The sequence below is a fragment of the Wasmannia auropunctata genome, unplaced genomic scaffold (genome assembly GCF_000956235.1).
Source record: "Wasmannia auropunctata unplaced genomic scaffold, wasmannia.A_1.0 LD335903.1, whole genome shotgun sequence".
NCBI lineage: Eukaryota > Metazoa > Arthropoda > Insecta > Hymenoptera > Formicidae > Wasmannia > Wasmannia auropunctata.
Window position 1 is genome coordinate 253,914 of NW_012026987.1, and position 25,243 is coordinate 279,156.

Consider the following 25,243-nt stretch of genomic DNA (forward strand, 5'->3'; position numbering starts at 1 on the left):
TCTACATCGGATATTGTAGGTCAAGAAAGGGAAAATCGAAAAAGTTCAGTATCGCAGAAGTTCAAAATGTGATTAAAAGTTACAAGGCATAGCATTTATAGAAAATCGTTAATTTAATCTTATTTATAGAATCAATAATTTAATATAAGTTGCAACTTATATAACTTTACAGTATTTACGATATAATATTTCCAATGAATTATCTATCAATATAATTTTATAAAGAAAGATCAATATTCCTTAAATGGCCAATAACCGAGTATTTTTCGATTACCTGTCTAGATCTAGTGCAATATCGTCCAAGTTTCTTGCACCTCATCCCTCTTGATAAATCGATTCCGCTGTAAATCAAATTAATTAAACCTCATCGCGATCTGGCGCACGAAAGCACCACGGTCGATTCTTGTAATTTGGGAGATCCCGTTTGGTAGCCTGGTCCAGTGTCACTCGAAGTAAATTAAGGACAGCAGATATAGACAGAAATAGAAGGACGGGTGGGGAAAACGAGAACACGAGATGAATGACAAAATCGTTAATTTTTATAAATAAATTCTGATTACTTGAGGATTGTTTTCGAAAGGGCTGTATAAATAATACTATGTTCTGCTTATATTGTACTTTGCAATTAAAATATTACTTTTGCAAATAATATTTGAATATATAATAGTTTCTATGTGAGATAAGTAAAAGTCCGTTTAAAAAAAATTGTTTTTCTTTCTATTAGTAATTATTAACCATCGATAGATGAGTCATGTTTAGTTCATGAAATTCCGGCTAGACGTTGATTTGGAAACGTAACTAAGGCTGGCGGTGTATTTTTAACATCAGGATGCTCGTCTGTGTGAAAGTGTCTCTGCTAGTAGACTGCTTTTTGGAGAGCGTAATAGTGCTTAGTATCATTGCTCGATGGCGGAGGCTCGATTTATACACGTGACAAAAGGCAATCGATTAAAATTTGTTTATACGGGGAGAATCGATCTATGATGCTAAATCTATGCAGCACGATTGAATCTATAATGGACACATATTTAATGTGTTAAATGTGCATTAATTCAGTGAAATGACGAATTTATGATTCGTGAAAATTCGATCGAGCTGTATGTGTGCGAAATGTTAAGTTATGTGTAATTTGAAGTAATTGAATATTTGGTGTGTGGTGAGAATCGTGACATGATAGTTACGTCGAATGAGACCGTTGCAAGGCTTTCATAAGCACAACAATCCAAAGTGTTTAATGATTAGAGATTCACCATGCATGCTGGTATCAGAAGTACGTTTCTCGGAATTAGGATGTTTCCGCGCCGAAGACGGAAATCGCCCGAGTGTGGGAAAAGGTAATGATTATATGATTAGCGAGTACTAATTATTTGTTCGGTTCGCAAAACACTTGTTTCTATGCAGCAAACAATTCATGAAGTAAATCGTATTCTATGGAAGAGAGTTAATCAACAAACACACACATAAAGATCCGTTTGTTCATTAGGTTAATAATTTTTACTTGCAAAGTATTATCTAATAATATAATTGCTTTTATATTAATTAATAGTAAAAATATCGTACGTTTCATGCTGTGTATGTATTTTTCATGTACTTAAATTAGATTCAAAATACAATATATTTTTATTTTTCTAGAAAAGATTTATTTTCAGCGATAATAATGTTACGAAATCAAAGAAGTAAGATGTAGTAAAGAGAAAGTAGAGTATATTACGGAATTAATGAACAAATCGCAAATAGTGTGTGACATTTTAATTTTACAAATATTGCCTAGATATTATAATTCTCTGATAATTTTCTATGTAAAAATATAATTTAATCTCAATGCTGATGTTCAATACTGGTTAACTTTTCGTCAGTTTCAATATGCGCTAAATATCAGACACAATTAGTTGTTCGCCAAATTTAAACCAGGTTAAAATCAAATATTCGATAAATTTGTTTCTAGTAAGCTCATGCCATCTGACGCAAGCTCTTGGAAGTCGATAAGCAAGCAGATGAAAGCTCTTTGCCTAAGGATGCTTTGTTAGTATCAAAATACTAATACTTTCCATTCGGCATTATTTTTTGCTTTCATTGATTTATTTAGCTTTGATAACAATAGGCACAAGTGATAGCGAGTAAAATTTTACAATATAAATTACAATGTGAAATTATAATCGACATTTATAGATTATAATACTATAAAGTAAAAATGTGATTTTCTTACCAAATTGATACTGCTTTGGTTTCGGCTGCATGCTCTGTGCCGCAAGTGAAAAGACATAATTCTTTAATGTTTATCTTTTCAATTCTCTATTTTCTACAATTTGAAAATTAAAAAAAGCAGAAGACAATAGATACTTATGAAGATTTTATATAAAAATTTTGATGAATCTAATAATAATAACAAATATAATGCATAAAACAGAAAAGATACTTAGCGAACTATTACCAACCTACCTAATATAAAACACATGATGCTTGAAAAAAAAACGAGTAACAATTCTGGAAGAAAGAAGAAAAATTTGAAAATACCGAGCATGACCTATTTTTCAGGAATTTATCTATACATATAGTTTATTAATGATTTCTATTAACGTAGAATAAACCGATTGAGCGAATAAATCGTATTAAATTAGACTTTTTTCATCAATTTTAAGTAATATAATTCTATATTCATGTTTGTGTTACACGTCATGACGAAAGAAATACATTTAGAGCTTCTTTCAGTAGAGCATTATGTTCAAGATTCATTCAACATCAAATACCACGATTTTCGAAGTTGATTTGATAATTTGGTAAGTTACCCTCAGCCGACGATTACAATAATATATAAATTTACATTCCGAAGATATTATTGATCCGGTAAAAGAGATCTAGGATTCTTGACATGATTGCGAAATGTGCGTCGTGGCAAAGTATAATAGGGACTGTCCCATAAACGTTCTATCAATCCTCTCGCAAAGAGTTTCGAAGCATGTTTCTTATATGCCAGCGATAGCTTATGATACCGATTACCGACTTACAATTAGTCTAACTCCCGTGAATAGATTGAAAGTTACTCTCTATGATAATCATTGTTGTATGTACATTCAAGAGACCAATAGACCATGGCCTCCTTTTCAGATTGTACTCTAAGTATAATACTTGAAAATGTACTAATCTATGAACTCTGAAGAAAATATGAATAATGTTTAATATGTATTATAATAAAATCCTATAAAATATGAAAAAAGAAAATTGTGAAAATTTTAAATGCATTTTAAGGTGATTGCTATATATTGCTAAATTGAAATTAATAATACTTTTAAGAGTACATTTTTTGTTATCTATATAATATATTAATAATATAAATTAAAATTGTTTCTTTTGAGAATTTTCAAAGAATGGTTGATCTTAAACATTTATTAGAGACTTTGTATAAAAGACTTGATCTTATGTTACTACATGGCTTATCGAACTGCCACAAATCGAAGACGAATACATTATCTCATTGGTGGTATCGGCGCGTTCCAATTCCTGATGCCGAGTCTGGGTTACGCTGCTGACAAGAATGTTCCGCGATACGACAACGGCATGACACGAATATACACGCGAGACCGCGGTAGCGAGTAGAAAGGAAGCGAACGGCCGACCGGCTGACCAACCACAGATACGCCTTTAGCGGTGGTTGCTTGCCATAAGTCGTGCAGGTCATGCACAACAGGAGAGAGAAGTCAGTCATACCGACGCCGTGCTACCATTCGCGTCAGTGATTGGTCGAGCCTGCGAAAGCTCCTTTTTAATGATATCAAACTCGATCGCTCGCCACGCGAATATATACGTACAAACGGGCGCGCGAAACTGACTTAGACGAAGGGCCAGAAACTCGCGGAGAAGCTCGCTCGTGGATGCTGCATACGTGGTATCTTCAGACAAATTTCTCCGTCGACGGAGATTTCACCTGACGACGGGTGGGTAGAGGAAATTATTTGTGTGAGGGTATAAAAGTTGCTTTGAAATGAATCTTTGGTTTGAGTGATTAGTTTGTTTGATAGCTGTGTTTGATAGGCATTTTCTGATTATACGAGTGTATGTGAAGAAAGAGAGTAGGAAAGTGAATAAAGCGAGGAAAGACAGTAGGAAACTACTAAAGTATGAAACGAGAATGGAAAGGAAAAAAAGTGTTTTCTTTTTAAGAAAATATAGAAAAAAGATTGTTGTTTACGAACAATTAATTAGCTGATTAAAGTTTAGTTGTTCTTAAATGGCACAAGAAAACATGTCTGTGAGAGATGGTAGCAAAATTCACTTTTATCATGACAAAATCCATTTTTTATTTCATTGAGCTGTTAATAGTACTTCAAAGCTTGTAACATTTAAAAGGTCTTTTTCATCGATTATCTGTTTCTGTTCGAGTTTTTGGTCAAATTAGTCGCGTTTATCGGAGTACATCAAAGAGTCTTTGTGGAGCTTGCTCTCATCAGTTTGAAAGAAGGGAGAGGGCGAGGGAGGGGAGGGAGGGAGGGAGGGAGGGAGAGAGAGAGAGAGAGAGAGAGAGAGTGTGTAGCGCTCTAGATGAAAATACTTTTTCGTTTGTTGTTTTTATTCTGAATAGGGTAAAGCAATTCTTAACTTTGAACAAACCATAAACAACCCGCACAGGAGATGTAAAATGGTTTTAACGATGTAAAACCATGAAGTTAACGAAACCAAATCGTCCTAGTTGTGCAAAGTTAGTGAGAACAGTTTATCTTTTTAAAGCGTACTATGACTGTAACGATCGAAGGTTGAGTTACGAGTTCCACTTACAGAGTACAACGCGGATGACTTTGTACTTCTGAGAGTGTTATCTGTAGATCTACTTCTTACGCTCTATTTTTTAAGAACAATATAATACGTTTGAGCTTATTTAAGATTAGAGTTTGCTTTTGTACTGCAGATTGTATCTCATATTTTATCAAGATTTTCAAAATTTACATTGTCATTTATTTTAGATAAAATCTACATATAAGTATTATACGTCTGCAGCTATATTTAAATAAATCTATTATTTAAATTCTTAATTTATCTTTATGTAGGCTATATATATGCCATTTCATATCATCGTACAATTAATTTTAAGGAATTGATGATTTTTTAAGTCATTATACATTTTCAATCTCACATTAACTTATTTTGCATTTAAAAATTAATTAAAATTATTATATTATGAATTATTAACTTCGTTTTTCAATCCTATAAAATTTATGTACTTGCATATTATTATTGTGTGTTGCATTTTTTCCTAAAACAATTTTGCTTTATTTTTAAACATCTTTGTGTGGGATCATGCATGATTGCATGGAATCGTCGCGTCCGTCTTTGAATCGGGGTTAGCGTGCCAGGTGAACCTCATTTTCTGGTATTGACCAGATGGTCGTGGTGCTTTGCGGCACCGCCATCTTGTAACTGTCGGCGAAAGCGTTTTAGCGATTATTTCCCTTGTGATAGATCAGAAAAATTTAAACGAGAATAATTTTTAGAGAAAATAATTTTTTGTTGTATTAGTTTGCAATTTTTTTGCATTGCTGACGATGTGTATTTCTATAATTGTAAGTAAGCATTTTTAACGTAAAAAAGAAATCCAAAATATATTTCGATCTTCTAACAGAAGGGTTGAATGCCGCGAAGGTTGAGTGTGATTTTGTAGATTAAACTCATTTATCTTCTGTAATCAAATACAATGGTCACAAGCGAACTTGGACGGAATAGATTGGCTTATTGCCAACTCGATCAGTGGGCTAAGTCCAACCACGTGTTCTACAAACTTGCCAACCATCAATTGTTTCATTTTGCCAGAAGTTTTTTTCCTTTATTCTTGATTCATTCCACAATTGAACGTTTTTCCCTTACTGTCATCGTCACGTGTTTAATCGGATGGTGTTGTGCTGCCACACAGGTGTTTGTACTTGGACTATATGAAATATTTTGGTGATGATAGTGGGCACACATAAAAATTGATTATTATCAGTTGTCATCAATGCAAATAAACAAATAACTATATATATTATTTTGCATTTTAATTGGAGATGTTCTTTGTTGTACAGGAGAAAAGAATTTTCTCCTGTAAATTTTTTATTTTAAATGCCTTGCGGTTGTATTTACTCAATTTAAAGATATCAATTAAGGCAAACTCCGAAATTATTTCCTTCGACTTTAACATTTGCATAATTCAATTTCAACGTCCTTGTTGAAACATTAAATATCGACAAAAGAATGTCTTCAATTTTTTTAAATTTTCTTTTTTAGAGATTATTCCTTACCGCGGAACTGTAGTTTCAAATTTTTATTCAGTAGGACCTGAATGCAGTAGGTGCAAGAAAACACTACTTTAAAATATTTAAAATAAAATGCTTTACTGATCTCCAATATCCCAGAATGCAATATTCTGTTGGGAAAAATGAAAGGATGATTATTTATATTAGATCCACCATTAGTTGCAATAAATTAATACTATTTAAATGCAAGAAAAAAAACGAGAAAAAATTAGAAAAAAATAAAGAACTGTTTATGATAAAATCATTATTCGTGCATGGTTAGGGAAGGTTAGTTATCAGATTGGCGTGTCGGTTTGCTTGCCACCTTCCACCGACTAATCGGGGTTATCCCACTGCCCCTATTCCGCTCCAAGTGTTTCACCCCTCCATGATCTTTCTTGACCACTCATATACTTGTCGGTTTGCTGGCGTCTCGTATAGTCTGTAGTGCTGCCATCAATTTCTTCCTTCGAAAATCAGAAACGTCACGCATAAAGAGAAAGAGGATGAGTTTATAATGGTATGTATGTACGTACGTTCGAAAGTTAGAATTGAAGATAGCGTGTTTACACGAAACTGTTTACACGAAAAAATTCAATTGATATTTCAATTGATGTTCACACTTTCCACGTCCAACTTTTTCTTAGATAATCTCATTATTAATTTTTGCATCATCCACGATTGTGTCAATTGATTCAGCGTAACGGTGGATTAGTTTATCGATAATCTTAAGGGTGTTTTCAGTATAATTAACAGACGAAGTTGTAATCGTGACTTGATCAACATGTTAACGAAATTTCTTTCCTTTTGATTAAATCGTGCCATTTTTATACGTTAGTCTTGTTTCGTTTTTCACATCGATCAGCCTCTATATTATCCCTATTATGCTCAATGCGCTGAAAATCGTCGCCAGCACCTTTCCCAATTGATGCATCGTACTTCATACACGCGCCGCGGTGCTGCCATCGCACGGCAGAAGCAAGGGGGCGTATCACACAGGGATGCGAGAGGATGCGAAGGGTGCATCGTGTTAAGTAAGTCGGCGTGATCGCGAGACGGAAGTAGGATCGCGTCTCAGCATCAGTGTCGTCACACTTGTCACTGTGCACATTGTCGCGCGCATCTTCCCTCCCTCGTTATTATAGAATCACTCTTGGTCATCCTGGTGTTTCCCTTCCCAGCTTTTTTGCCAATCTTGCCCTGGAACGTGCAACTCAACCCCTCCCGAAAATTGGATGAGTGGCATGTGCGAGCTAGGGTGAGAGAGATAGACAAATCAGTCAGTAGTGACGCGTGCATGAGGTCGGGCAAGCCGGCGTGCCGGGTTCCGTCCCGGCTACGCGGCGGCAAATCCTTAGGCCCTTCGTCGTGGTCATTTTCGTCGCGTTCGCAGAGCGTACCACGGATCGGTGGTCATAGAATCGAGAGAAACAGAAGCCGTGAATTGACGCCGACCGAGAACGAACGGAAGGTGCGCGGAATCGTCGGCAGGGGCAGTCACGGAGATCAGAGAGGTGGAGTCATCGCGGGCGGCGATCATCGCGGGTTTGAATGGGTGGGCCGGGCGCCGGTAGGGTTACCAGGCACGAGCTGAACGCGGTGCCCCAGAGCCACGTCGGTCACGGGGAACGTGCCCTTGGTGAGCCACCAGCACCAGGCTGCCGTTGTCATCCTCCGGAGCGATCATCCGGCAGCACCGTCCGCCACTCCGCCCAGCAGCTACCACCCTCGCCGCCGCCGCTCACTTCTCTACATATCGGCAGCAACAACGGCACCGTCTGTGCCGTCATCAGCGGCAATAACAACCCTGGCAATATCACCATGATGAATCCGAGCGACGGTAAAGCCAAGAAGGCGGCTGCCATGTCTTCACCGCCGAAACATCGCAGGGGCTTCGACCCCAACGACCCGGTGGAATTTCACCGCTATCGTCGCGTTAAGACGAAGCAGCGGTGAGTGCATTCACCTGTGATATCGATTGTTTCTCTTTCGATCCACTGGAAGGCTGACATTGACAACCGGCTGATATATATCGCGTGCCTAATCCATTCTTTTCTCACATATTTTGCTGATGTATATACATTTCCTTGATCCTTTTGATTATTCTCTAATTACAAGTCGACCTTATCTCTCGTCTCGTCGGTCTTTCTTTTTTTTATTTTTTTTATTTTTTTAATATTTATATGTATTAGTAAGACCATTTTTGCAATTTCTCGTGCCTTTATAATTTACACATTTATTAAATTTATTTTCTGGTGTAGTTTTCTATTTTTTTACATTTTGCAAATATTTCTTTTTATAAATGTTAAAAACTTTTTTAAATTTTTACCCTCTTAAATCTCGTCTATGATATATAATTTAATTCTATTTATTTACGATTTTAAGTTAGAAGCGAGATTGTTCTACTTGTAACCAATCCCTTTAGGAATGCCGGTTCGATCGAGAAACTGTCCATGTCGTTGTGGAACAGTCGATTCCAATATCCTTCCTCTTCTCTTTCCGTGCGATCCATCGAGTACTCGTCATTATATACCTGGAATGGAAATGCGGTATTCCCATGTCGAAATATCATAGGGAAATACGGTTATACGCGTTCGCTGTGACTCACGTGCTTTTGTCGATCCAATATCTCTTACCGGAGTTACCGGTCGATATCCGTGGTTATTCTCACACATGTATATGTCTGTTTCCTTGTATTTTCGATCATTAATTGAAATGAGTTAACCGTATAAGTTCTGATAGAAAATTATGAAAACACGATAGATCGCAGGAATTGAAGCATGATTAATTATGTAAGCCAAATTCCGTTCTCCCTTCTCCATTCTCCTTAATTTTGTTGGCGTTTCCATTGTCCTTGTCACGCAGCTTCCATTGATGCCGAATGCACAATGTTCACAGAGGCTTTGTATGTCCCACATCGTGTGTGACCTTCGGCGACGGACACAGACCTCCCCGAGATCCCTCGACACATCCACCAGCACAAGGCATTATAAAACACACACAAGCTTGCGATGTTCGATGTTGGACCGCTTACTGGTTGTACCCCCGCCGCTACAATGCGACGAAAGTATGATCACATGATAATTAAAAAAACAAAAAAACAAAAAAAAAATATATATGTATATATGCATATATATTATCTTCCAAAAATAAATCTAGCGAAATTTGTCCTGAAGCACATTATAATATTAGCATGATAATATCATATTAAGAACCGATATAATGGACCCAATATGTAAAACATACAAATATATAAAATAAGTGAACTCATGTATATATAATATAGAAGCGATATATAAAATAATAGAGGTTGATATAAAAAATAAATATAAGATAAAATAATGCAATCGATTTATAGAGTTATACAGCGGTAACGCTGACAATGAGTGTCAACTTAATTTATACCGTCCTTTTCATCCATATTTTTTTTTATATTCAAAAAGGAAAAACAAGTCAAGTATATCTTGTGCATAAAATATTCAGGTAATGTGAAATTAAAAATCAAAATTATAATTCAAAATCGTGTCTTGATCGAAGCAAGCTTGGAATGCGCTGCCGTGGAATGGAATAAGGAAACTTGCACCTTGCCTTGAGCGAAAGAGCTTTCACGCACTGCCAGATTATCAATTGTCTTGGTGCGATACGTTTCTCAGCGAACAACTTATGGAATGTTTTGCTCGGCATATCAACTCCGAAAAAGATTGGCTTCTGCTTGGAAGATACACGAGGAAACATCGAGGAAAAATAAAATATGTGTTCTCACGAACTATCTGCCAACCCTTTTTTATTGCTCGTGCTACGAAAATATCCTACCTCCCTTTAGTGAATTTTATGTTTCAGCTAGTTTGCCAGCGTGTTCGAAATCGATGATTCGTTAATTTATTAATTGAAGAATCAGGTATATAAAGGTATACAATATAAATATACTATTGTACATACATATATTTACAAAATATCTTATTTTTATGCCTTTGGTCATTTAGGATTCAAGCTAATGTTACAAAAAACTTCCTTTATATGAACAATTGTTTCTTCAATTATGATTTTTTTCAATTTAAAGGCATCACTGGTGCGTTATTAGTTCCGAACATATGTTTGCACTGCGAGAACGCGCATGCATGGTTCTATATCGAAAGTTTGCACGTGAGATATGATAAGATGATGTTGGTGCGAATAATTATTTGCGCGAGTGTGCTTTGCAAAATTAATGATACTTATTATACATAAAGTTCATGCAATATTGAAGATATTACAGAATTAAGAATGAAACAAAGGTACAAGAGAACATATTACCAACTCTATTTTAAATGTTGATTTAATTTCTTATGTTCTCGCAATACATATATGAACTGCATACATATACATATGTGCTTAACAAAGTTATAATTGTGCGCTTAAAAATAACGTAGTGAAATGTTTATGTCTTACTTTAAACATCAAGATTCAAGCTATTAGAATAATAAAGCTATTAGAATATTCTCGTGCAAAGAGAAACACTAATTGATTGTACATACGATTGGTCAAACATTTTGAATCGACTTGAATATGTGATTAGAATTTTAAATTGATCGGCAAATATAAATGGAAAATTATTATTGGACAAGATATTTTAAGAGTTTTGTTTACGCTACCTTGCCGAAAAATTTCAGAAATCTATTTTCCTTGAAAAATTACTAAATATATTTTTTATTTTTTTAATATAAAAAAAATATTTATGTTTTTCTCATAACAACGGCAATAAGGCATGTATTTTTTTTCGTTTCATAATTACATTAGTAAGAAGCTAACATGAAAACAGGCTATTATAATAAGAAACCTATGCAATTTACGCTTTGTAACTTCAAGGAAACTGTAACGAAAACAAATAAGTTTGCTAATATAGACGCGTCAGATAGCGTTATTTTGAAGCATAAGTTTTTAATGTTTTTCCAATGTTGCTCTTTTCAAGATTGCTAAAGTTCACAAATTATTAAAGTTTATATATGTATAAGAGATATAAGATCAATGAGTCTTATATAATACTCTATCTATTTCAAGCTTCAATTTAACATTATGCTAATATCTATGCATATTTATATTTTACTTATTTCCCTACAACTATTTAAACGTTTAAATTAGAATATAGCGTTGTCCAGTTCCTTGAAATGACTGAAGGATTAACATATTTTCCTTATATATTTATGCATTTTTTTCAGTATTTACGTATCGTTCTTTAATCTTTTTTTTATCGTATTTTGTTTATCGCATCGTGTCACGACAACGGACCAACTTCATCTCTCGTCTTTCTTGATTACATCATGCGATAGATTCCATTTTTTTTTCTTTTTTTTTTACGTCGTTCTGCTTTTTCATTCTGATTCTCGCTTTACCTGTGACGTCAGGACGTAAATTAAATCTTACGCGCGCCAGTCTCAATTTAAATCTGCAGCGAAAGAAACATGATCATTTTACATTTTAACTATTAACTGTATTTCTTTGTTTTTGGATTTATTATTATTAAAATTATTAATAGATTCTTTGTATCATTCTTTTATTTTTATTATTGTTAATATATCAGATTAATATATTCTATCAAATTTTTTTTAAATTCTCACATCATTTTTATATTCAGAAATCCCCAAAATATTAAAAAGTAATTAAATTACATTAAACTAGGTTTTTTCTCAAAAATATTTGTGACATTATGTTAATAATATTGGTAAATGATTATACATAATAAAAAAATATTGGTGCGATGCTATAAATGATTAATTAAAAATACTGTTAATATCTTGTAAGAGAAATTCAGTAAATAGAAGATACGTAAAAATTTTCAACAATTATACAGACTATGTATATAATGTCGACTGCAGAAAATGTATTCCTCGATGAATACGGAATGGATTTTTTTTTAGGACACAGTATATATTAATTAAAAATTAATCCTAAAGTTGTTTAACAACAAAAATTAAAGTTTATTGTTTACTATTACATGAATGTTTGTCAAATCAATAAATATCAAATAGTGATATTTATACGAAGTTTACCCAAATATGAACGTCTTACATAAGTATGTGCTCTGTATGCGACAATTTACATCTCCTTGTGAACATTTGGAAGCTATTTAAAAGCTTTTGTCTTATAAATTATATTGACGAAAGATATGCAGGGCCGACAGTACTGGCTTTCTGTTTTAGGACTTTCAAATAGCTCTTTATCAAACCTGTTCATAAAACATGTGCGTATAAAATATACATAAAGAAAAAGATTTGTTGGCACAGTATATTTTATGCTATCGTAGCATGTAATATTGTTAACTGTAATATTATACGGAGAGTAAAAAGATTCATCAACAATACTAATTTTATTTGCTCAAAGAATTTTGCTGGATTTGCACATTATTTCCGAGTAACTGATGAGTTTAATTGCTTTCATTTAATATGCAATGATAGACAGTACTGTTGTAGCAGCAAAATTCATTTTTTTCTGACAATGAGTAAAAAAGATTAAAAAATATATACAAATGTACTTAATAACTTAAATTTAATAATAATACAAAATTTAATAAATCCCGAGATATCTTTGCATTTCTTTATTTAAAATAAATAATAAAATTAGAATTTTAAAATAAACTTAAGTTTAAAATAATGATAAAATTCATACATACTTTTGCGTTTTGATTTTGAAAAAATATGTAAATTTGTGAACATTATAGACAAAGTTTATCAAAATCAATTTGTTCGACTATTTACAGATGGCGTACAGATAGAAATACTCCTGATTTGTCATTCAATATTCTTTTTTATCTTTTAAAGTGTCTGAAGTGATCATAATATCTTTTCTTCTTTTCCATTTTTTCATTCTTTGCCATTTTTCTTCTTTGTCATCTATATTTCTTATAAAGTACGAAGGAAAAATGGACTTGTTAATGCTTGCAGGGAATACAAATGCTTACTATTTATGCTCATTAGAACTATTAGTAGTATGAATTGATACTCGGTGATACATCTATATGTAAGGAGCTTTGAATTATTGATTGTTATATTTGTGTCATTAAAAATAATACGCTAGGATTATGATTAACTTTTTGACACAATCAAGTTTAATGATTGAAAGATTTAGTTTTTATGTAGAGTTTACAATTTATATCAGGCGTTGCTTCATATTTCTAAAATTCTTCGTAAAATCCTCTTGAGTTTTTTTTGAGGTAGAAAAATTTGTTTTTTAGCTAAAATTTTCTATTGTTCTACAAAAGATATGGATAGATTAAATTTGACTTTGTGGAAATTGTCTTTTTATTTTTAATCATATTGATGAGTTAGTTGTTCTTGATATGTCAAGAATTGCTGTGAATCTCTCCGTAAATCAGTGAAAACACGATTAAAATACGGAATGTGTGCTTTTTATTATAATACTTTCATGTTTATTTTTGACATTTATAATTATATAAAATTTGATTGATTTTATGTGAAATTAATTATTTAATGTCATTAAACATTAAATAATAATTCTAAGAAAAAACATAAAAAAGATAAGTTTATTCTAAAAACATACATATAGAGATTTTTTTGAATAATTAAAATATGTTTTGTAATGTCTGATATGTATATCTGAAAAATATCTGCGTACATTAAATTAATTGTTTAACTTGTATGAAATAATTAAGTTTTGTAGGCACAAGATAGTCCAACATATATCCAACATACATATAATCTATTAATAATATTTATGACCTGTATCATAATGTATCACATGTTGCATATGCTGCAAATACGCGTAGAACCGTGCATCGAATTCAAAGGTTAGTGATAATAAAATTATAAATAAATTAGTATAAATTTTTATAGTAGTAACTTCTTAATTAAAGCTAGCTATCATTATTGTTTTATTATAATTTGATAAGTTTTATTTTATAAATGGAACAAAATCTTGCCTATTGAAAATAATTTAAAAAATGGTTATACTTTGTATTACAAGCAGAATTTAATAATAAATTAAATATTTAAATAATAAATAATGATTTTTGCAATCATTTTATTCGATTAAGATTTTTCAGATTTGTTTTTTTATTTTTTATTTTTTGCATTATCGAGTTGGTAACGCAGTTTTTAACTCCGACGATACGAAAGCCATTGTACATACATACGTATGTATGTACATACATACAATTATATGTACACTTTAAAATCGTTGTCATAGAGCTTGCGACGTGACTATTTAGCTTCGGAAGTTGTCCGCTGGATGGCGTACACATATATAATTTTCATTTGTTTTTTTACTACTTGATATTGAAGTTGGAAGTTTTTATCATTATAACAAGAAAATAAAAATTTTGTCCTTTCATATAATTAAATTTAAATTTTTGACTTCTTAATTAAAAATGCTTATAAAATTATATTTAAATTATACTTAATTATATTCAAGTTATAACATTAATGTGAAAAATAGTATTATAGAAGCGGGATATTAATATTAAGCATATGTAATGATCAATGTACTTGAAATATTGCCACTCTATTACTCGTTCAATTCGATCCTTCTTAAGATATTTTCTAAGATGCGTTGGGAATTGCTTCGTGTTATTTGAGATCGGGATATCCTACGACGAGGTGTTAGTTCTCTTAAAATTAGAGAAGCCTAAAATTAGAGATTCAATGGTTAAACAGCTTTTCGCTTTTACGTGATATTTACTTTTACTCTGAACTTTAGGGGTCGAAAGTTCTTTTCGGAGAATCTTTTGCTTAGGGATAGAATGCGAGATTATGAAGGTTTAGTTGAAAATCACGTATATTAAAATCTACAGTATATAGGAACGTCACCATGCAAAAATTGTTTTTATTTCGTTTTTTTTTGCAATTACAATCTATTTAATAAACTCATCTTGCTTGTTGAGTTGTGCCGTTGATGAATTTGCAACAGTATTCTCGTTCGATTAATTTAATTACGATCTACGAAAACTAAGGAAATCTTCAACGTTGCGAACAATGAATCAAATAAACTTTGAAAGCTTTCGCAATTCAATGAATTCAAATTTTATTTATACAGAGTATGTTTTATCAAATTAGTTTTCATCTAAATTTTTATTTTGTTTAGATTTCAATTAAAAAATCAAAATTTTATATATTTCAAAAATAAAATCATTGCGAAAACCAAATTATTCAGCTCTGACTTTATGTATGTATTATTGTTAGACATTAATGATATTATTTGAATATATTTATGATTTGATGCGCGAAAAATGAGATAGTTGAAATTTTGTGAAAAATGTATGGATTCTAAGGCAGATTGTGTGTATTTTCTTTCTGTTACAAATACGGAGTCTTAAATTTCTTGGCACTTTCGATGGATATGAGTATTTTAATCCGTGTAATTTACATCATCTTTAACAATACAGTAGGAGAAATAGTTTTTGGATTTATTCCGTATCAGGAGATTTTCTCCCCGCTTTCCATTTCTATCCGAACTATAGAAGATTTACTTTCCTGAAAATAAAAAAAAACGAATATCTTCGCGGTAAACGAGAAATAGACAGATGATAAGAATGATAATTACGAATTATGAAAGATTGGGCTAGGAAAAGACACTTGGCGAGTTAGGACACTTGAGAATCCCTAAAATGACTATCCGAGAAACATTTGAGGATAATATGCGAGCCACTGGTTGGGACGGGGGTGGATATCGACTTCGATGGCCACGAAAGCCCACGCACGAGCAGCAGCACGAACGGGCCGAGTGGGGTATGGGGTGGGTAGAGAAGGTGGATTTCACCTACTTCTCTCTTCCGTACAAACACATATCCGTTTTCGCGCGCGCGCGCACACAACGCACACACGCATACGCACGCACACAAGCATACTTCGATCATGGCATAGGACTACGTTACGCGGCATGCAACACGCAACACACGCGCGCGCGCATACACATGTACATACATTATATATATGTATATATATAGGGGTGCATCGCGCAACCAATTCCAACTCCTGAGAGGGTAGAAGCGCGAGGGGACAGAGGTTTCGCAGTCACGGTGGCGCCTCCGCAGAACGCCGCGGCGGTTTCTGGTGGTGTTCCTCGACCGGCGCCTTCCACACTGTACCTTTGCCGCCCCGACGTCCCACCGGGGGTCGCACCCGAACTCTCACCCTGCGTGGACCATTCGTGGACACCACGCACGGTCTGCCCGTGCCGTTCGAGACGGGAGTGCTACGTCGAAGCTCTCAAAGTTGCCGCCTAAACGCGTGTCGCCGCGTCTCTCTCTCTCTCTCTCTCCTCTCCCACCCATCTTTCGTCTCCCTTTCTCTTTCTTTCGCCCTCTCGTTTCTCCCGTTCCTCCCGCCACCATTTACCCGGCCGCTACGGCGTCCTGACACGCACCACTGGTGATTCAGAAACCCACCGGGCTCGCTACGGCTCGAAACGTGTTCTCTTCGCGGACCAGTCTACTCCGCGGGAACTCGGCCAGTGTGATCTGTGACAGTGATCGCTCACACGCCTCCCCTCTCTTTTCACTGAATCAGACTCCTCTTCTACCCGCCTGCTTCTCCCCGGTGCCCCTTTAGGTGGCACGCACTCTCCGTTTGCTGGTGTTCGACAAGGTTACGCAAGGCAGTCGCAGCAACGTGGTTGTCGAGGTGGACCCGGCCGTAACTGAGAATAACATATCGTGTGCCATTATTGGTGTTTCAATCTTGTGATCCAATTTTATTTTGGGCTCTCCTTACTATCCCAATTTTCATCCCCGTCCCATTCTAAGATTTCGGTTTGTACAAGCCGGAAACCCATGAATCTGCTGATAGAATGATAAACGTGATTTAAACAGACTCATGCACATAATGCGAATGGACTGATGGACCCGCCTGGTTGGCGGGCACGATAACCACAATTCCGTTATTTCATTGTCGTTCGTTTTTAAATACGATAATATATAACGATGTCAACTTTGTTAATATGAAAATAATTGGATGTAGGTAATTACTTTCTGATATATCTATTCAAGGATTTTTTAAAAATCTCTTTAATAAGTCTATTTAAGCATATGCTTACTTTATTACCTTTTAATATTTGCAATTAAATATGCGTTCGACATTGAATGATAATTTAGTAGTCACGTTCTGTGAACATTTATTAATCCCCGTAATCAAAAACTTTATATTTAAAGATCTAGATTGCCTTTGTAAAACAATAATCAAACTGGTGATTAACAAATATGTTGGATTGTCTGACGGCTCCAAAAAAGATTACAATTTTATTTTTTTTATACTGTGAAGTGTTCCATTTTCAATTATTGCTTGAAAGATCTTTTTCATATTTAACGATTGAGATCTTCGGAGAAACAAAAATTAATGGGATATTATAAACCTATAAAAGACTTCATAAAAAATTATGAAGTATCTTACATTTTTGTTTATTTGATTTCCTAGTCCTTGTATTCGTATTTTATATTTCCTCTTTTTTTTCTTTATCATTTTCTACCTATCTTTGAGTTTGTTCCGACGCGACACAGGATTCAACACGATATTCAATGAAAAGAATAAAAAAAAGTGGTCAAAGATGGACAAAGTCTGACAGACTCGAACGACCTTGTAAGATCATTGACGAATAATAATGTGCACGAAATTTTTTAATACTTTTTCGTCTTCTTAAAGAACTTCTTTATGACAGATAAAGAATTATACAAATTTACAATTACTTATCTTCCAATTGCATGAAAATTTCAAAAGACTATTTTGATATATACAAGTTGAAATTAATATTCGAAGGAATCTAAATGAGACTTGTTAAATGGGATCAAACAACTTCGGAGATTCGCATTTCGCGAACACTTTGGACTCGTCTGAACGTGTCCTGAAAAAGATTTTCCAAACGGCATTACGTGATGTGATTGCGTATGATATACATAATAGAAGACAAGTGTTTTAGTTCTTTCCCCTCTTTCTGATCCACTTTCTACCTCAGATTCTCCATCCTCCTGCAGTATCGCAAAAAACACGAAGATTATTTTATCAAATTGAATTGTTTAATGACAGTTAAATTTTTAAATAACGGTCACACAAAGTTATCTTCAACTGACTGTTACGAGTCATTCGGAGTAACGGTGGGTGATCTGTGCTTTTATCTCGCGTTTGATTACTCCGTTGTCGGGCGGAAATTTCGGAACGCGGATTTCTCTTCTCGCAATATTTCCCGTGATGACGCAATGGAATACTTCAGTAGCATCGTTGCCAATCTGGGTGCCGTCATTGACAAATGTGTGATAGTGCATCGTGACAGTGAACGATACTGTTAATAAGTGGATGCGTTAAAGGTCCTGCAACGGGTGTGTGTGGGTGGCACACGGGCCTCGGTGGTGGTTAGACGCAACATGCGGGAAGGTACAATAGCGCAAGCCGTCACGGCAATCTACTGGGCCATCGCCAGTTAGCCACTGTACTTTTCTCTCCTTCTCTATTTCTACTTCTATAGTTCTATGTATATGCAGAATATCCCAAGAATATTGCATTTCCTATTGAACCAAGATTCTCGAATGCTGACTATTTCCTAGCTAAGATTTGTTTCGAAATTATTATGTATAATTACATTTTTTATAAATTTTTATTGAAATTTTTTTTTAAACTTGTTAAATTTGATTTACTCGAAATATAAACTATATTACTTAATACTTAACTATAATACTTGCTTTATATTGAAATTTCTTGGACTGTATAATTATGTCTTCTTTCACGTTCTTGTTAAGAAATAGTCAATTTTGAAATAATCGTAGAATCTATGGTTTAAAGGAAATGCGATAGTTCTGGAACATGCTGTATATAGGATGTCCTGTAACAGGAAGGAAGTGTATAAGATAACAATGTTCTAAAAGCTATTTTTAGTCCGAGAAGCTTTCGTAAACGTATGTTTTACAGTAAATTGTTGCAAAATAATTAAGTAATCTCTTAGTTCTTTGAGAAGTGCTTATTATTATTAGATCATGAAATACTAAAAGCCTCTCCCCTCTCCTTTTTCATTCTCTTTCTCTTTTCTTCCCTCCTTCTCTCTCATTTCCCCTCTTCTCTTTTTCCCTTTCTTTTTTCTCTTTTTCTTTTTTTAATCCTTTCTAGTATAATCACAGCATTTTTTATTAGTCTCTGTTTAAAATGGCATACGTTAGTTATATAAATAAAATATTTAACATATAAATATTTTTACTTATAACAAATATTGTACTGTTTTTATAATTGCATCGTGAAAAACATAATTGACTAATTATGTTAATAATTTAAGGTTATAATTTTTTTATGTAATTTTTCTACATGAAGCATCTTTCCATAAAATATAAAATTTGTCACCTAAATATATTAAAAAAAAAAAAAAAAAAAAACTTACGATTATAACATTAAAATCCTGTTATGGGCCATTCAATAGACAGGAAAATTTGGTGATACCAACGGAAATTTTGGTAACGCGTTAGAATGTTTAAGATAATAATGAGAATTAAAAACTGTGAAATATAATTCTTGTTTATTAAAAATTTGTTAGAGAAATATATATTTAAATTATTTTATATTTAAAATATTTAATAACTTATTAAATTAAACGTTTCTTAAATATGTATCTCAAAAATATTTTAATCAAATTTCGAGTTAAGACAAAATTAATGTATGATAGCAAAATCTATCGTAAATTAATTACAAAAGAAACTTTTCTTTATTTATGCTCTTGAAACTTTGTTTGCCAAAACTTTTTAATTTTGAACATCATCTTGCTAACCTTTCTCTCCTTGGAATATTTTGCGTATAAGAAATATTCATTGATTTAAAATCGAATAAAAGATTTTTATAAAGCTTTATAAAACTTTATAATCTATCTATCTATTTGAATAATGTAAGATTTAGATTAATTTTTTTTTATCTCAGCTAATTTTTTTTCAAATATATTAATACGTCACCGAAACTTTAGATGGTATAATTCCGAATTATTCTGTTTATACATATGTATATACTTCCGTTTATTGATTCCTCTTATTATTTTTCTTACTACTCAATTTTCTTATCAACTTCTATTCTCTCTCTTTGTTTTTTTATTGTGCTAGCTCGTTTTAGAAAGTACTTTTGAATCGTCTTCTCATTACTCAATCATCTTTCTTTTTTTCAACCTTGTTCGAAGTAATTATAAATTAATATTGATACTAAAATAAAATAAAATAAGTAATAGTACTGAAATAACTTAGCTTCGTTTTTATTTAAATCATTGTGTATGCAATTATTTAGAAATATATTTAAATTAAAAAAAAAGTTTGATGATGAGTTTAGTAATTATAGACATATAATAATAGTATTATAAAAGAGAAAATATTTCAATAAATAAAAAAGCAATACTTGTCGAATCTATGGTATGGTTTCAAACTTCGAGCAAGGCAATGAGACCTTCTCTTCTTCCTGTTATCTCTGTAGTTACCTACTCTATAGCTCTATTCTATCACCGCATGCCAAACTAGAGGATCCACCGCTCCGGATTGCCCCCTCTGCGAAAAAACAACAAAGAGGCCGCCTCCATGCAACATGCAGATGATCCTGGTTGCTGGCGGGTGAGTCTATCATAGAGTCCTGACACAACTACATACGACTACACCTACATACAGCGACACACACACACACACACACACGCACGCACACGCACACGCACACACATGCACACGCACACACATGCACACGACCGAACGAACGAAAACGTGTGTATGCGTATTGATAGTTTGGTTTTCCTGTTTTATTTCCTGTATTATTTCCTTTTCTTATATTCTTCATCTTCCTGCTTCCATTGATCTCTCTTGGATCCTTTTTCGATGCACATTTAATATAAAATATGTTAATTCCATTCCAAAAAGGAACTTATTAGTACTTTGAATTAAAAAATTTATAGAATATATAAATCATTGAATTAGAAACTTTTAATCTTCGTAAAATTTTATTCAGGATATACCAAAAGTCTTAACTTATTTCTTTATGTCACTTTTTCAAGAAACTTGCAAGCTTCAGTATTTCTACGACCAATAATTTTATTGGATGTATTTCAATAATTTCATTGGATGTTTCAACTTTCTATTTTTGATAATGCGAGTTTGAAACGTGTTTTTAAGAGAGTTTGTATCGACGGGTGGGGCAACACTCTTGGGATAGTTGGGATCCGCCCTGCCTACAATATTGTGTATGATGCAAGACGTATATAAAAGTCCACATGATAAACAATTTTCCGGTTATCACTTGATAACACGCAATTTTTCAATTGTATTAATTTATCTTGTATTGCATTAAAAACGAAGACCAAAGCATTATGTTATATATTTCAGCGAATGTTAAACAATATGACGCAAAAAAGGAATTCTGATTTGTTCTGAATAATCTTTAGATCTTTCTTATAAATGAAGATTCAAAAGAAGAAGAATCTGCAGCATTTGCGTAATAATACATAATTTATAATCTAATTTTTTAACAGACAGTTTCTAAATTTGTTTTTGTCACCTAATCTCATCACAAGACCAAAGGCAATAAATTAAAATTGTTTCCGGATCGAATAATAAGAAATTCGTGCAATGCTTGCTTGCCTATTTTATCTCCGCTGTCTTAGCCATATCTGTGACGATAATGGTAGCCAGGTGCATTCAAATGCAGATTTCATATGTTTCCCTTCACTTATGTGTGTTTACATGACATATTTATCCGGTATTACCAACCAGCTGTCTGCCACGTGTGCGTACACGTATCAATCGTTGCATTTGTTTTGGCTGTCTCATTTATCGCAATTTTACTTTATTTGTTATAAAAATCTAGGAAAACTTATTAGGATCTTGAAAAGTATTATTATTATTTATTATTTGTTTACGAAAGTATATTAAGTATATAATTATAAAGACAAACTGTAAAAATATACATATATACATATAATAGTGTTCAACAATCAGTGCATAATTCAAAACTTATTGGAAAGAAATTCCGCAACGCGTAAATTGCGAGGAAATTTAACCATTCTCAAATCACTTACATTTCCGAAATGAATCATCCTTATTATCATAATAACGGATCTGCCGAAGTTTTAAGGATTATTATAACTTCGCTGGCGCATCGTGTATCGTGTTAATTAAATTTTCTCTAAAATAAATGTGGTTTGCAATTAAATTACATCTCTTCGCTCGAGACTTTGTTTTTATATTAGAAATAAGTTGGCACAAGTTTGAAGTAATAAAACTTACAATTAAATCAATTAATCAAAGCTTGCTACCCATAAACACATTTACTTTTGATTTGAAATATTATATTTATTAATCTTTATTAGTATATATTTAATCGATGTTTAGGTATTGATTTTTAGCGATGTTAAATTTGATGTTTTATTTATTTGGTCGATAATTGCGTTGACTAACCATCTCTATCCGTTTCTAATCAATTGATTGTACAACGGTCATGTTGATGCAAGTAAAACTTCAAGTAGTTAAAATCGTACGATATATTGATATCAAGATATACTAATCGACTTCAACAAAACTATTAAAAGTATGATATAGTTCTCGAAACACACATAGCCATATACAAAATGTGCGCACACAATACATTTATGAGGACAATAACCTCGGTCAATACGGTTTGGTCAATTGTTTGTAACGATCGAATCGATATTCTCTTAGTGTCCTACCTTCCTTGATTTCTCTCTTGAGGCTTTGGACAAACCGAAGGACTTCTAAAATCAACCATTACCGTCGAGGACGGCTAAACGTAAATTTATTATATGAGCATAAACTCTCGTTCTAATATGTATAAGTTACGTACACACTTTGAAACTATTCAAAAATTATTTAAACTATTGCAATAAAGTCTCTTTATTTTTGTATGGTTAAATACTTTCCATATTGAATGCTCCTAAATATTCAAATATTGTGTAATTGTGTTTATTTATAGAAATATTCAAAGATTGGTTCGTTTGTGTATTTTAAATATTTTTCCTATTTTGAATAATTGAAGAAAAAAATATATACTATAAGCGCTACAAAGTTTTATAATTTTGAGAAATACGTAATGTAATGATACATACGTAATTATTGTATTTTCTTCGTGCGTGTAGGTATGAAAGAGATTTTAAGGGTAAACTTAATCTTTGAAAAATATGGCTGCATGATTTTTTTACATAATACGTGTGTGTGTGTGTGTGTGTGTGGGGGGGGGAGGGGGAAGGGGGAGCGTATACCTACACAAGAAAATATTTAGAAAACTTGAAGAAATTTGACAACTCTCTGTGATTTATCAGCATGCACAATAAGATAAAATATATATATTATAGTTTCTCAAATTAGTTTTCCGGCTGGAATGTTACTTGTAAGAAATAATAATCGGGAATGAATGCTGCCCACATTTTGAGAAGTACGCCCTCAAAAAGGTTGAATCGTTTCTTTGAAGAAACTTAACATGCGCCGAAAACGACGTTAGATTTGTATCCTTACGAAAGTTCCCTCGAGCTTGATTAGAAAATAGGTCACTGGGTGCCGAAATCGATAAACGATCCGACGTATACGCTGCATGGTAACTGCATTATCGACAATTCTGCAAAGGAAATCCTGACCTTCGCCCGAATGGATGGCGCGACATATCTTGGCCGGAAAAGATACGCGTTGTATGGTGTGGCCAAGGTCAATTTTTTTTTTAAATAAAAAAAACATAATCATTAAACATATATTAAAGCTCTAATAATATGCAATACGAATGCGATAATATATATTGTTATTATTTTGTGAAACCTTACCAGTTATTATAGCACAAAAGAGTGCATTCTATCAAATATTTTTTTCTTTAATAATATAATAAATTCCTATACAACGTACGCCATCAATACAAGTCTTGTACATGTAATGTACAAGAAGCCATTTTTATACTTGTCCGTTCGCGTGCGGACTGTGGAAATATCTAGTTTGTCTACCTGTGTACATATCTATTTTGTCTGCCATTCTGCGGACATATTATACTTTGTCCTTCCTGCAAAGATATCTATATTGACTATCTGTACGAATGTATTTATTTCTGTCAGCATCTGTATACCTACTTACTGAGGTACTCACATTTCGTGAAATCGAGTTTGTGTTGCTACTTGTAGTACACAAGGTTTGTTTATGTAGAAAACAACTTTCCTGATTATTGAACATAAATATATTCTTAGTGTTAGAGTTTTTACTAATTGAAATTCTATATTTTGCTGATTAGGTTTCTCTGGATCGGAAGTAAAAAGATACTCGTATACAACATTAAGAAAAGATGTTCCGATTATCTTCATAATTCTTACTAATCACGCAAATTCATAATAATCCGCTCGAAAGCGATAGCATCTATCTAGTCGTGAAAGCGGATTTAAGTATACATTTATTCCATTCTTCTAGTTTTGGTAATCATTAATTTACTCGTTTATCCTTTGAACATACAGAGAGACGTATGAACTTAAAATTTAAGATAATTTATATAAGCATAATATAATGTGCTTTCTTTATATATAAAATTATATAGAAATATTGCTATTTTATAACATATGACAATCCGGTTCAAGTTAGTAATACTTTGCCAATTTAATTTTATAGATAGTAACCTTCAAAAATCCGTATATAGCACAAGATTTTCGCAAATTTGCCAAATGCAAGTGGGCGACGCTTGTATGGCATCAACTTATTCCGGAAGTCTAATTAACGCCGGTGTTTCCTGCTAATGGTCTTATGGGCGAACTGGCAAACGCGCCTGGCATCCGCATTTCCGCGTTTATTCTTCGAGTCAATGGCGACTAATACACCCACACGACAGACAGCTTTTGCTTGGTTCCGTGGCCGAATTTACGTCACCGCTTATATTGTTGATCAATAAAGACGCTATTCGATGCGTGTCGCATCTCAAAGTGGCCTAATTCCGTATTTGGTTAGACGATAATACCTGTTATAACTTGTTAAATAATTGGTTACAATCAATTGGATGTCAGTACATCAATCACAATTTTAAGCAAAGATATAA

General features: G+C 33.1%; 1 protein-coding gene and 1 pseudogene across 11 annotated transcripts in view; both read left to right on the top strand.

The window, feature by feature from the left end:
- The first annotated feature begins 691 nt into the window (after positions 1–691).
- Positions 692–25,243, top strand: part of LOC105455245 (potassium voltage-gated channel protein Shaker) — a 67,929-nt gene continuing 43,377 nt past the window's right edge. For 2 of the 11 annotated variants that reach the window (XM_011698427.1, XM_011698426.1), the window contains exon 1: positions 692–1,334. In XM_011698427.1, coding sequence (XP_011696729.1) covers positions 1,252–1,334 — 83 coding nt within the window. In that variant the 5' untranslated portion in view covers positions 692–1,251. Of the gene's footprint in view, positions 1,335–16,358; positions 18,663–20,665; positions 20,800–25,243 lie in introns of those variants that run through there. The other 9 variants (XM_011698437.1, XM_011698436.1, XM_011698438.1 and 6 more) reach the window with 9 other exon arrangements.
- LOC105455246 lies at positions 6,969–10,100 on the top strand (annotated as a pseudogene).